Below are 13,505 nucleotides of genomic sequence, written 5' to 3'. Positions count from 1 at the left end.
TTTTTCAGGTGTGTTGGGGTGCCCTGGACTGGGTGGGGTGGGAGTGCTGTGTTCTGATGATGGTGAGTGGTCTTGGTTTCTGTTAGTAAGATTCTTACATTTGCCTTTCGCCATCTGGTAATCTCTGGAGTTAGTTGTTGTAGTTGTCTCTGGTTAGATCTTATTCCTCAGGTGTTTATGTTAACCTCTATCAGCAGACCTGGGAGACTAGCTCTCTCCTGAGTTTCAGTGCTCAGAGTACTCTCTGCAGGTAGGCTCTCCTCTTGCAGGGAAGGTGCCGAGATATCTGGTGTTTGAACCTGCCTTCTGGCAGAAGTTGTGATCCACTCACAGAGATCTTAAGATCCCGTGGAGGGTTCTGTGTATACCTTACCAGTGTCCGCAAACTCCACGCCCAAGGTACCCCTGTGCTGGCGTGGACCGGAAGGGACTTGTGCCCCTGATCAGGCCGGGTTTTCTGCTTCCCTAATTAATGCAGTCTCAAGTCCTGCGCGATTGGATTGGAGCAGCAGCTGTGTTCCACTCACCAGAGGTCTTAAGATCCCATGGAGGGTCTTGTGGGTAGCTTGCGGGTGTCAGCCACTGTGTCTATTTCTTTAGGGGTTATAGGGCTGTTTAGATGGTTTATCTGATCTCATTTAACTTTGGTACTGTCTAGAAATTTTAGTATTTAACTTTGGTATCTGTCTAGAAAATCATCCATTCCATCCAGGTTTTCCAGTTTTGTTTGCTTGTTTGTTTGTTTTTGGTTTTTCGAGACAGGGTTTCTCTTTATAGCCCTGGCTGTCCTGGAACTCACTTTGTATACCAGGCTGGCCTCAAACTCAGAAATCCTGCCTGCCTCTGCCTCCTGAGTGCTGGGATTAAAGGCGTGTGCCACTACGCCTGGCTTCCAGGTTTTTTGAGTATAGGATTTTGTAGTAGGATCTCATAATATTTTTTAATTTCTTAAGTTTCTGTTGATATGTCTCCCTTTTCCTTTCTCATTTTATTAATTTGTATACTGTTAGTATCTTATGGTTAGTCTGGCTAAGGGCTTATCTATTTTTGTTGATGTTTTCAAAGAACCAGCTCCTGGTTTTGTTGATTGTTGCATAGTTCTCTTTGTTTCTACTTTTTTTATTTCAGCCCTGAGTTTATTTCCTGCCATCTACTCCTCTATGAGTTTTCCTCTTAGCACTGCTTTCATTATGTCCCATAAGTTTGAACATGTTGTGCCTTCATTTTCATTGAATTCTAAAAAGTCTTTAATTTCTTTCTTTATTTCTTACCTGACCAAGTTATCATTGAGTAGATTGTTGTTCAGCTTCCATATGTATGTGAGCTTCCTGTTGTTTTTATTACTGTTGAATACCAACATTAGTCCATGGTGATCTGACAGGATGCATAGGATTATTTCAATCTTCTTATATCAGTTGAGGCTTGTTTTGTGTCTGATTATATAGTCAATTTTGGAGAAGGTACCATGAGGTGCTGAGAAGAAGGTATATTCTTTTATTTTAGAGTGAAATGTTCTATAGATATCTGTTAAATCCATTCAATTCATAACTTCTGTTAGTTTCACTGTGTCTCTGTTTAGTTTCTATTTCCATTATCTGTCCTTTAGTAAGAGTTGGGTGTTGATGTCTCCCACTATTTTTGTGTGAGGTACAATGTTTGCTTTGAGCTTTAGTAACATTTCTTTTACAAATGTGGATGCCCTTGCCTTTGGAGCATAAATGATCAGAATTGAGATTTCATCTTCGTAGATTTTTCCTTTGATGAATATGAAGTGTCCCTTCTCATCTTTTTTGATAACTTTTGGGTTGAAAGTTGATTTTATTCAATGTTAGAATGGCTACTCTGTGGGGCTGTGGGTATAGGGGAAGGGGGTGGGGGGAGAGCCTATGTCTGGCCAGAGCTTCTGTGCTCTGGACAGGCGGATGTGGGAGAACTGCTGGACACTTTTCACATAGCCCTGGATGGGCATCTGGCTGTGTGAAGCCACTGACCCCACATGGCAGGGGGTAGACCAGGGGCAGACCCTGGTACCAGGTTCTCAGTCTCTGGCATCCCTCTCTGGATACCGCAGAGAAGCTGAAACAGAATAGGGGCTCTGGGGCAACACTCTCGGCCCTAGAGATATGGGAAGAAGGCAGAGGGAGAGAGGTTCCCACACAGGTCAGAGTCCTTAGTCTGGAACTTGATGAACAGAGACAGTCTATGGTTTTAGAGCGTTATTGTAGAAAGGCAGGGATAAAGAGGCAAGGTAGAAAGAGAGAGAGACCGGCCATGGCCAAGAGGAGAGAAGGGGGAAAAGGAGAGAGAGAAAAGAAAGGCTAGAGAGTAAGAAAGTTTAAAGAGAGAGAGGTAAAAGCTTATAGAGTAAGAGAGAGAGTAAGAGGCAGAGAGCAAGGTGGGGCCAAGCAGCTTGTTATCTTGCTGTTGCTAGGTAACTGGGAGGAGTCTAGCCTGAAGGTCAGAAGCTTGGAACATTGTGTACGGGACTGAAAGCCATGAGCCTCTCCTTTGGGGGCTTTGGGAATGGTAACTTCGACAGGAGCCAGGCATCCAGGAGACATGAGGGAATGACTTCTGTCCCATGTAGGTGAAAATTATCACCATAGGGTCCTACTGGGGTTCATGACCTCAACTCGACTGGAGACCAGCCTGTCTGTGCATAGTCCATTGTCCTACACTACTCCAGTCTGTTTCTTAGGACCATTCGGTTGGAATTTTTTTCTAGCCCTTTAGTCTGAGGTAGTGTCTGTCTTTGTCACTGTGGTGTTTTTGATATATCTAGCAAAATGCTGAGTCCTGGTTACCTATCCAGTTTGTTAATTTATGTCTTTTTATTGGGGATTGAGTCCATTGATGTTAAGAGATATTAAGGGCCAATGATTGTTTCTTGTTACTTTTTTGTTAGAGGTGGAATTATGATTGTGTAGCTCCCTTCTTCTTCTTCTTTTTTTTGTTTGTTTGTTTGTTTGTTTGTTTGTTTGTTTTTTCGAGACAGGGTTTCTCTGTTTGTCCTGGAACTCACTTTGTAGACCAGGCTGGCCTCGAACTCAGAAATCCACCTGCCTCTGCCTCCCAAGTGCTGGGATTAAAGGCATGCGCCACCACACCCGGCTGGCTCTCTTCTTTTTAATTGGTTGTAAGAAGAATGATTTCTTGCTTCTTCTTGTGTAGTTTATCTCCCTGTGTCTTTCCATCCATTATCCTTTGTAGGACTAGATTTGTGGAAAGATATTATTGTTTAAATTTGGTTTTGTCACAGAATATCTGGGTTTCTTCATCTATGGTAATTAATTGTTTTGCTGGTTATAGTAGCCTGGGCTAGCATTTGTGCTCTCTTAATTTCTGTATGACATCTACCCAGGTTCTTGTGGCTTTTAGAATCTCTATTGAGAAGACTGTTGTAATTCTGATAGGTCTGCCTTTATATGTTTCTTGACCATTTCTCCTTGCCACTTTCAATATTCTTTCTTTGTTCCGTGCATTTGGTGTTTTGACTATTATGTAATGGGAGAGATTTCTTTTCTGGTCTATTCTAGTTGGCATTCTGTAGGCTTCTTGTATGTTTATGGGCATCTCTTTCCTTAGGTTAGGCAAGTCTTCTTCTATAATTTTGTTGAAGATGTTTATTGGCCCTTTGATTTGGGGATCTTTGTTCCCTTCTATACTTAGTATTCTTAAGTTTGGTCTTTCCATTGTGTCTTGAGTTTCCTGGATGTTTTGGTTTAGGAGATTTTTGCATTTTCCATTTTTTTTTTTACTGTTTTTCTCAATGCTTTCTATGGTATCTTCTATCTCTTGTATTCCGTTGGTGATGTTTGCATCTATGACTCCTGATTTCTTTCCTAGGTTTTCTATCTCTAGAGTTGTCTCCTTTTATGATTTCTTTACTGTTTCTGTTTCCATTTTTATATCTTGAATGGTTTTGTTCAATTCTGTCATCTGTTTGGCTGTGTTTTCCTGTATTTCTTTAAGGGATTCATATGTTTCCTTTTTAAGGGCTTCTCCCTGTTTACCTGTGTTCTCTTGTATTTCTTTAAGGGAGTTATTTATGTCCTTCTTAAAGTCTTGTATCATCATTATGAGATATGATCATAAATCAGAATCTTGCTTTTCAGGTGTGTTGGCCTATCCAGGACTTGCTGTGGTGGGATAAGTAGGTTCTGATGATGCCAAGTAGCATTTATTTCTGTTGTGTGTATTTTTCTGCTTGCCCTTCACCATCTGGTTATGTCTGGTATTAACTGGCCTTGCTGTCTCTGACTTGACATTGTCCCATAAGTGATCTTGGGTGTATCAACACTCCTAGAGGACAATCTTTTTCTGTGTGTGATTGAGGTGTGATGGGCTGTAGCACAGGGTCTGCTACTGGGCACATATCTATCATCAATTTCTTATCTGCTTCTTTGTAACAAATTTCCAGTGGGCCCTTATGACTCTTTTATTGTATTGGGTCAATTGGGTGTGCAGTCTTTTTTTTTTTTTAAGATTTTTATTTATTTATTATATGTAAGTACACTGTAGCTGTCTTCAGACACACCAGAAGAGGGCATCAGATCTCATTTCGGATGGTTGTGAGTCACCATGTGGTTGCTGGGATTTGAACTCTAGACCTTCGGAAGAGTAGTCGGGTGCTCTTACCCACTGAGCCATCTCACCAGCCCAGGTGTGCAGTCTTGTGCTTCCTCAGAGTCTAGGAAAGGAAAGAGAGATGAAGAGCTGGGAAAGTATCACAAGAAGACCCTGAATACTCCAGGTTCTCCTGGTGCTGTTCCTGGATGAAGTCAGGAGGGTCTTGGAGGCAGAATGAGGAGTGGACTGAGTAATCACACAGAAGAAGAAGTTATGTTTGAAAGCATAGATTGCATTACTCTGCTATTGGGGATAAGACAACTAACCCATCTCTAGGACTCAGACTGAGGCATGAGCACCTATCAGCTTTTACTTGATAAAGTACTTCATTAGAGGCATGCAACAGTGAGCAAACATGCACAGCTCAGTCTTGGGGTACACCTTCTTTAAAACCCAAGGAGATGTGTGCTCCCATTTGGCGAACTCATGTGTCTGGAGTCTGGTGGTTATGATACAATCTGACATGTTTTAGTTTCATTGTTGATTGTCACACAGAAATCTCTTAACAGTTTGTGTCTCAGATCTGCTGGTAGATAAAGGATGTTAACTGTGCAAACAAGATTATTTCCTGTCATTTATTCATTATGGCTACATAATGGCTTAATGTAGGTCAAGTTAGTTACTATAAAATGGATTGATTCTTGTCTAGGCCAATTGTAAAAGTTAATGTTCCCTGCAACATGGAGGAACTTGGAGCTTTCCTGCCTGTTGTCCACAAATGAACCTTGAGCTGACTTGAACTTTCTACCAGACAACTCATTCTATAACTGTCCAGCTAATCCTCACTCAAACATCAACAGTACAAGCTACATTCTTTACCATGTTTCAGGACGAGAGGTACTGATTTCATCCTCACTGCACTCTGAAATTCCATGTGCTTGATCTTTCCCATCAGCATCCCCAAAGGAATAATCTTGATATCCTCATACAGCTCTTGTAGTACTTCTTTCATCTGCAGCTGAAATACCTTCCTAATATCCAACAAAACAGCTCTAAGGCCTGAGACCCATATGCTCTGGCTTCTTGCTGTAGTGACTCCACTCGTCAGAACCATTTTCTTCTGTCAGTTTCCTTATTAGAAGTGTGACACAATACAAATCATAAACAATACGTTGGAGGAATTATGGAATCTGGATCATATATCAGATGATATGGTTCTTTATATAAGCTGACATAGGTGAATCCGCTCTGACTGTGGGTACTGAAGATTGACACCATCAGACGGATCAGGATGTAGAGTTCTGTGGCAGACCTAGACGTGTATTCCTCTGGTATTCATCATCTTTCACTGTGGCCACTGGCAAATGTTCTAGTATTCTCAACACAGTGACTTCAGCTTAGGTCCTAGAAGACACAAGAGCAAACTTGATCTCCTGCTTGCAATGAGAACCACTCATTTCCCAAGACTTGATTTTCCTTCTGCATTTGTAATGGAGGATTGCTATTCCATAGTATCACTCTTAGTGTCCTATAGGTCATTCTCTGGTTGGAGACTCACAATCTGTGAGGTTGCATTAAATATTTGTGGTGAATATAGAGCTGAACAGAGCAGACATCATTAGCCTGCTTTGTGATGGTAGAGATTGAATTGTTCCTCGTTTCCGCTAACTTTCATGTCAGGATGTCCATGTAAGATATGACCACAGAGGTACTCTTTAGAGATCTCTGTCTCTTTCTTGTGCAAATAGAGTCCTGCATGTGATCTGAGAGCCCCAGTGTATAGAGCAAACTCTGCAGTGCAGATTCAGAAACCAGGACCTGCTACCTTCCACACTTGGATGCAGAACTTCTTTTGCCAAGAGTGGTCCGATCCCAGTGTCCAGACTCCCCCCATGACTTCTTTCAATAAAGCTGGTTCCTATTCTGAGCACATGTGTGACAATCTAATGGGTCCCAGTTTTGTGTTAATTAGTTGAAGGCAGATGATCCAAGCTGAGCACGATCTTAGAAAAGGAAAGAGGTATTTTGTAACTCACAGGTCTCCATAGAGAAGCATCTCAGGACATCAAATGTCACAGCACACTCCAAGCTGAGCATATGTAGTGTGCAACGTGTCACTGTACCTTCACAAGTTTGCCTTAGTCTTTCAACTGTGTTCATTTCAGCAAAACATGTTTGCTCCAGTAAAACACCATCCAACACAAGTGACTTTCCAAAGAATCCTTAAGTTTCCACTTCAGAGTCCCGATTCAGTTGACACTCTCTATTCTATAGCATGTTATGGGCCCAGAAGTCTGTAGGCAGCCTAGGCAGAAGTTCATATAATATTTGTGGAAGGATGGTAGTACCTGCCTCCTGTCTCAGCTTCAGATTTAATGACATCTCCACCTCTTCCTGGGTAGGGGAATGGGCACATGGTAGAATATTGTGAGAAAAGTACAAATTAGAACCAAACAATTCACATATATATAAGTGAATATACCATGGCTACACTCATTGCCCTGTGTGCTAACTTTAAAATTTGGGAAAATAAGTACAAAATAATACAGTTAAAGTCACATCCTCACTGTGTTAATACATCCACCTCTCATTTCATTCACAGTAAGCATAAAGTCCTTAGATTGGCCCACAGCTTATTGCTGTTTCTTCTATCCTTTCTCTACCTGGTAAATGACATCTTCCTCTCCCTTCCCTCCCCTCCAGTCTGTTTTTGGCTCAGCCAGGATCATTTTGGCTCTTCCAGTCTCTACTGAATGTTCGTCCCTTCTAAAGTCCTCTGCTTCTTCATCTCTTTTGGTTCATTTCCTTCACTTCCTTCAATTATATTTCAATGTCCCCTTTGTGTAGCTGTCTTGGGCAATAACATTGAACCTCCCAATTCTTTGTTCACTTAGTTGTTCCCCAAATGGTTCCGTTTGGGCTTCCTAAGACTTGTGCCACACTTGTAATAATATATAATTAAGAAATCATGAATGGAACACACAGTAGACTGAGGAGGGTGATAGGAATACAGAGGCTTCTCATCAGACTGTACATGAGAGTCATGATTTGTCAATAACCTATGGCTATTCTGTCCCACTGATTTTTTTTGGAGAGGGTGGGGAGACGAAGTTAGGATGGAATTACATAGAGCACTGGTGTAAATGCTTTCATCAGTGATCCACACACTGGTATATATGTTATTTAATTTCAATCAACAAAGCAACAAACAGAAAAGTCTTTGTCATTCCAGACATGGAGACTCCACCTTCTCATTATTCTTTGCTTCTAAAGAGCACAGGCTCCGCCCTTTCTCCTTTTGAGATGGCAGGCTTCTTGCTCAGTAGCACCTTGCATCCTGGTGTCAAAACCTAGGTCATATGAGCTTGTCAGCAAGAGCCAAGACTTATCAGAGATTGCTCATTAATATTGTTTATTATGTGGAGCTGTTGGTCCTGGGTCCACAAAGGCACAAAGACACGATTGTAGGTCCAGCACCTGTCTCCAGAGCCTGGACCAGTTGTGTCTGAGATCAAGACATTGAGGCACAAGAAATGCAGATTGAGGAGGAAGGAGGCAGAGTTCCTGTTGGGGAGGGAGCTGGCCTGAGTCAGTAGAGAGGGCAGACAAGGCAGCTCATCCATGAAGTCTGGATACAGGAGGGCTCTGGCCTCCTTGTGTCCATCTTGCTCTTTTTATTAAAAAGAATGAGACTTGTGATCACCTTGTTGGGCTGTCAGTTTTCAGACATATGTGAGGGTAAACCTAGGTCATTCAGTATAGAAGAGAGCTCAATTATGCATAATATGCTGGGACTCTATCAGTTCCTAAAGGAGGTCCTCAGAAGCCCAACAGAGCAAAGGCTCCAATATCCTTTGACAAATTGATATCCCAGAGTTCACAGAGGTGTAACACTCTTTTTTTTTTTTTTTTTTTTTTTTTTTTTTTTTAAACAGGAACTCACTTTGTAGACCAGGCTGGCCTCGAACTCAGAAATCCACCTGCCTCTGCCTCCCGAGTGCTGGGATTAAAGGCATGCGCCACCAAGCCTGGCCGAGGTGTAACACTCTTACATGTCTCTTAGTGAACACACAATCATTATTCCCTGAATCGTGGCAAGAGCTTTTCCAATATCGGGATAAAACTGTGACACATAGGCATCATGGCCCTTCTCCTCAAGAACCTAAAATGTAGCAGAGGAGGTACCTTTTGGGTAGAGCTAAAGAAGTGAGACACCTGAGAATAACAAGTGCTCTAAGAGACCACTGGCAGCCCTGGCTGCATAATGCAGCAGTTCAGGTGATCGTTGGCCTGAGTGTGGCTTGGAGCTTTTAGAGGTGCTACTTCAGTTGACCCCAAGCCATTTCACAATGACCATGTACATGTCTATTTTGGGCCTTCCAGACATGAGAAATAGTGATTTGGGATCCCAAAACAGAGTGTGGGCTGTGGAAATCAGCAGGACTATGCATGGTGAAGAAGCCAAATTCCTTCTTGAGTGGCAGAGAAGGTAGCTGGGGAAGCTAAGACTGTGTTAAGGACTGATGATGGTGAATGGATAAAGGCAGCCCTCCTTTTCTGGCCCACAATGCAGACTGTGTTCCCATCCCAAACCTGAATCGTTCAATCTCTCTGGACTCCTTCACGAGATGGTGATGACATTGAAGATCTTTTGTCTTGAGGTGGCAATGAATGGCCAAGAAGTCCTAAAAACAACAATATTCACCCCTATGACAAATGGCCAAGAGGGGTGTGGCCAGTGTCATTTTTGTCCATAAAGGGCATCCTCTGAGGAGCCAACACAGTGTCATTGTGTCATGCTTGCTGCCTGCTTTGTCTGAGAGCATACAACCTGACCATGAAGAGCCTGCTCCTGACTGTCACACTGTCTAGTCTGGTGGCAACTCTACAGGCCTATGATGATCTTCCCTTCATCTCAGAAGAAGATAAAGTGAGGCACGGAGGGGTGGCAAACAGGTGCACGTGGAAGGTTTGACTGTTGGACAAGGCCTGAGTACCAGAGCTAGTAATCCTGAGGGTTTCAGTCCTCTGAGTCTGAGCAGAGAATGCTGTTCTCCAGCATACAGGGCCTCCTGGTCCTCAGACTTGGACCAGGGAAAAGTTCATGAACAGTGACATCCAGAACCATAAAGTGTCACTTGAAAAGACCTCTGTGTGTTTGTTCCTGGAATCCTAACTGTTTTCAGCCTTTGGAGACAGTCAGATTCCATTTAAACTGGACAACCATATGTAATTCTAATCTAATTGTATGAAGCATGGTGTTGGACCTCAACAACTCAGGGGAACATTTTATGCTTAGGGATATATGTACAGGCAAAGTAATTAAGACTTGGGTATGAGAAAGTGTGGGCTTAGGACTCTGTCTACTCCAGCTCTCAGGTGTCTGGTTCATAAAGGCCATAGTGAGTCAAAGAAGAGAAGCGGAGGGGGAAACACTGGTTGCATTTCCTATTAAATTTACATGCCCAGAAGAAGGAACCTTGGAGCTCAGGCACACTCTCGCGTGAGTATCCCACACGAATCTTTTCATCCTTCTTGCCTCTCCTCTGTATTTTGAATATTGATGACAGAAAAGCCCATTCCTTTGAGGGGCTATAGTCTTCACGTGCTGAAGCTTAGGAGGGGGTAATATGGGATTTCAGAGGGCATTGTGCTAAGGTTGAGGAACCAGGTGTACAACCAGAATGGAGCACAGATGTATTCAGAAAGAGACTGCACATCACTTTTCCTGTTTTCCAGATCTAAGGGAGAGTGCATTAATTTAGGAATTCGTATGCAGAGAACAGAGGAGCCTGGTCAATACAGTGCCTGTGAGTCCATGTTTCATTTTCTCCTCCTTTTCTTGTCATAAACCACTCTAATCAATACTGCTTAGGGCGGAGTGGGTTTTATTTAGCTCCCAGTTCAAAGCACAGTCCACAGTGGTGGAATATTCCAGGCAGCTGGAGCAGGAAGTATCTATTCATATTACACAGTCAGAAGCGATTAGTGAATCTATTCCTGCTAGTGCTCAGATTGTTTTCAGAATTTTACAAAGTCCAGGATCTGCTGCCCACACAATGCCCACAATTAAGATGAATCTTACACAATAAATTAACATAATCAATATCATACACACTATTATAGTCAACTGAATAATTCCAATGTGATTCTAGATGATGTGGATTTATTAGTCAACATGGTACCCCTGGATGCAGGTGACTATAGGTTGCAAGGCAAGATGCTTGGTTGTAGTGCTCCTGGCCCGCCTGCTTCTCAGGAAGGTCTACCCTGTAACTCCCAGGTGTTTTCAGAAATCAGTTAAGCTCAGAGAAGAGACCATGCTTCCCTCTAGATATTACTGTCCACTGCCCAATATGGATTCTGAAGCTTAGAATTTAGGAAACACGTCAGGGTAGCTGCTAAAGGGCTAGTCAGCCACAGCCTTCATCTTCCCTGGCACCTACTGTCATGTCTTCATAGCTGGGGATAACAGCTTTCCATGAGGAACCTCTGTATTGTGATGATGTCATGGAAAGTCTTGGAGCTGGCTATGGTTGCTCATGGGTTATCGTTGAAACCTTCTAGATTGTTCCTCCGTGTGGGATGAATGTTCTCTTTTAAAAAGACACTACAGATCTATTTCTCTTTAATCTACAGTTTGGGGTCATACTCTCTTCTATATATATGATCTTCCAGTGAAGGACCACTACATCTTATACAGTGAAAGCCATCCGTTTCAGAAAATATCCCAATTTGGATATCTCATAGGTGAGGAACATCAGAGATCAAACTTGCCCATGTGCTCTATGATCATTAGCTATTTGAACGCTCAGCAACTGCATCCAGGCACTGGGAAGTCTAAATCCTCTGCCGTGTCCTTTCGCAATTGTGGATAAGGTGCCATGTGATCACTATAAATGCTTTGAAATGGTAAGCCATGGTCTGTGAAGAATTTCCAGTGCCATGATCAGATGTGACCTTGAGCACTGAGAAATAGGACAGAATTTTTATTGATTTACTCAATATCTTGTCTTGAAGGTCTCAGGTTTTGTGGCAGGAAGTTCTCATTGAAAGGCTGTGTCCTAACAGAAACCTTTTATGGGCAATGCTGCCCTCATTGCAGGGACAGGAAACAGACTAATTACCTTGAAACGCCGTTTCCTGTTGGTTAGACTGTAACGTTTCTTGGGTGCTTACGATATCACCTATAGGTTTGGTCATAACTGTGTGGCCCTATATGTTAGTTATACCCACTTCCTGTTGACAAGCTCCCCAACCACCATCCATTTTGTACCTCCACATTCACTCTAAAGTCTCCTTCCCCTTGTTCCCATAATGCTTCAGGTTGAAAACTCTGGTTCTATGAAGTCTTCTTGTCTTTATGTCAGTGGACTCTAATAGGGCTCTGTAGTCATACTCTTTCTGCTTATCTGGCCTCTGTTCACAGGAAAGTATCCAGAAGAAAACCAGGATACCTTGGAAGTATTTAAGGAATTCATACAGCATAAAGGATTTCTCCAAGAAAACATCCATGTGCCTGAGCAGAGGGGTAAGAGGATGCTCTGTTCAACTTGTCCTCATGGCCCCTTATTTCCCCCATGGTACAGGGAATCTTGTGTAACCATGTGTCTTCCTTTACAAGCAGGATATTTTTTGTGATCTTAATCATTGAGCCATTCAAGCTGTAGGTGCAGTCTGGATCTTCAACCTGGACACTCTTCTATTTGATTTTTTTTTCTTGTTTTTACAGAACGGTGTATTCCCAAACATAACAGTGGTAAGTGACCCTCTGAAGAAACCCTGAGAGAACTCAGATTCCTCTGTTCCATGGTGAATGTTTTTATCTGTTGTTGACCCATCTCTCAACATCCCACTCAGGAAGAAATGTGCTTAGCCAGGAAGCAGTGACCACTCCAGGAGGAGCCCTCAAGTGGAATTCTTAGATACTTGGGAATTCCATCATTTATTTTCCTTGAGTTCTGCCTATACAGTGGTCTATTTTCATGCCTTAGGTACCCACAAAACTGATTAGAGATCTAAAATGTCAAGGAAGTTAGGATACTTCTGTGACCCATGTATTCTCAGGATGAAATTCCCAAAGGCTCAATGAATGGAAAATGTTTGATAGGCATGCATCTCCAACAGCTATTGCCGTGATAGGGGGAGGGATCTCTCAACTGTGTACCTCTCTCTGTCACAGCCCACCAGGACCACAAATGCTGAGGCCGACTTGCCAGTAGGACCTGGCCATGACCTTAGTGGACTGCTCTTCTTCCTGGACATTTCTCTGAGCTGCATTTCCCCAACCTGTGTTCTACTCCTTAAATTGCACCACCCTCTGGACTTCCTAACCTCCTGATTTACCTTTTAACCCTTGCTCTGAGACCCATCTGAATCCAATAAAAAAATTAGCAGTTTTTTCTGAGTTCAGCTTGTATGTGGCAGGCATTCTTAGTTCAAAAGGTTAAGGAGATATTAGGATTAGCAGATATGAGACACCCATTAGCTTGGTACCCAATATTCCTCGAAAGCTATGTGAGCTCTAAAATTGGTGGCTCACGTGATGTTTGGCCAATACCAACTAGCTCCAGAAAATGTCTGACACTGGATGAGGATAATTTGGGTAACCAATCAGTTGAGTAAGACTGGATGATGGTGTCAGGATTGCAGATATATTCAGGTCCTAACAGAGATATTGCTGCATTCGGGAACTTCATGGAAACATGGGAGTGACCTAGCTCTGAATCACCTAGGAGCAATGACAAGCACAGAGGGGGAAAGATTGCTAGACCTTCCTCATCATGCTCCATCAAGGCAAACCTACATGCAGCACTCAGGGCATTTTTACTCACCTTGGCTTTTCTGTAATTGGTCAGTATCTGAGGTCTGTGTTGAAACTGCCCCTGGTACATACTGGGAGCACAATGATTCAGGGCTGGGCCAGTACTTTGAAT

General features: G+C 42.7%; 1 protein-coding gene across 1 annotated transcript; it reads left to right on the top strand.

Annotated features, from left to right (window-relative positions):
- Positions 1–9,397: 9,397 nt before the first annotated feature.
- Positions 9,398–12,968, top strand: Obp2b (odorant binding protein 2B). Its single transcript, XM_021157013.1, has 7 exons — positions 9,398–9,499; positions 9,942–10,072; positions 10,309–10,379; positions 11,209–11,319; positions 11,999–12,100; positions 12,302–12,328; positions 12,752–12,968. The coding sequence occupies exons 1-7, from the start codon at positions 9,407–9,409 to the stop codon at positions 12,772–12,774; spliced, it is 558 nt and encodes a 185-aa protein (XP_021012672.1). The 5' UTR covers positions 9,398–9,406; the 3' UTR covers positions 12,775–12,968.
- The last annotated feature ends 537 nt before the right edge of the window (positions 12,969–13,505 follow it).

The sequence above is a fragment of the Mus caroli genome, chromosome 2, assembly GCF_900094665.2.
Source record: "Mus caroli chromosome 2, CAROLI_EIJ_v1.1, whole genome shotgun sequence".
Taxonomy (NCBI): domain Eukaryota; kingdom Metazoa; phylum Chordata; class Mammalia; order Rodentia; family Muridae; genus Mus; species Mus caroli.
Note: the sequence above shows the minus strand (reverse complement) of the source record. Positions and strands in the feature narration are given on the sequence as shown.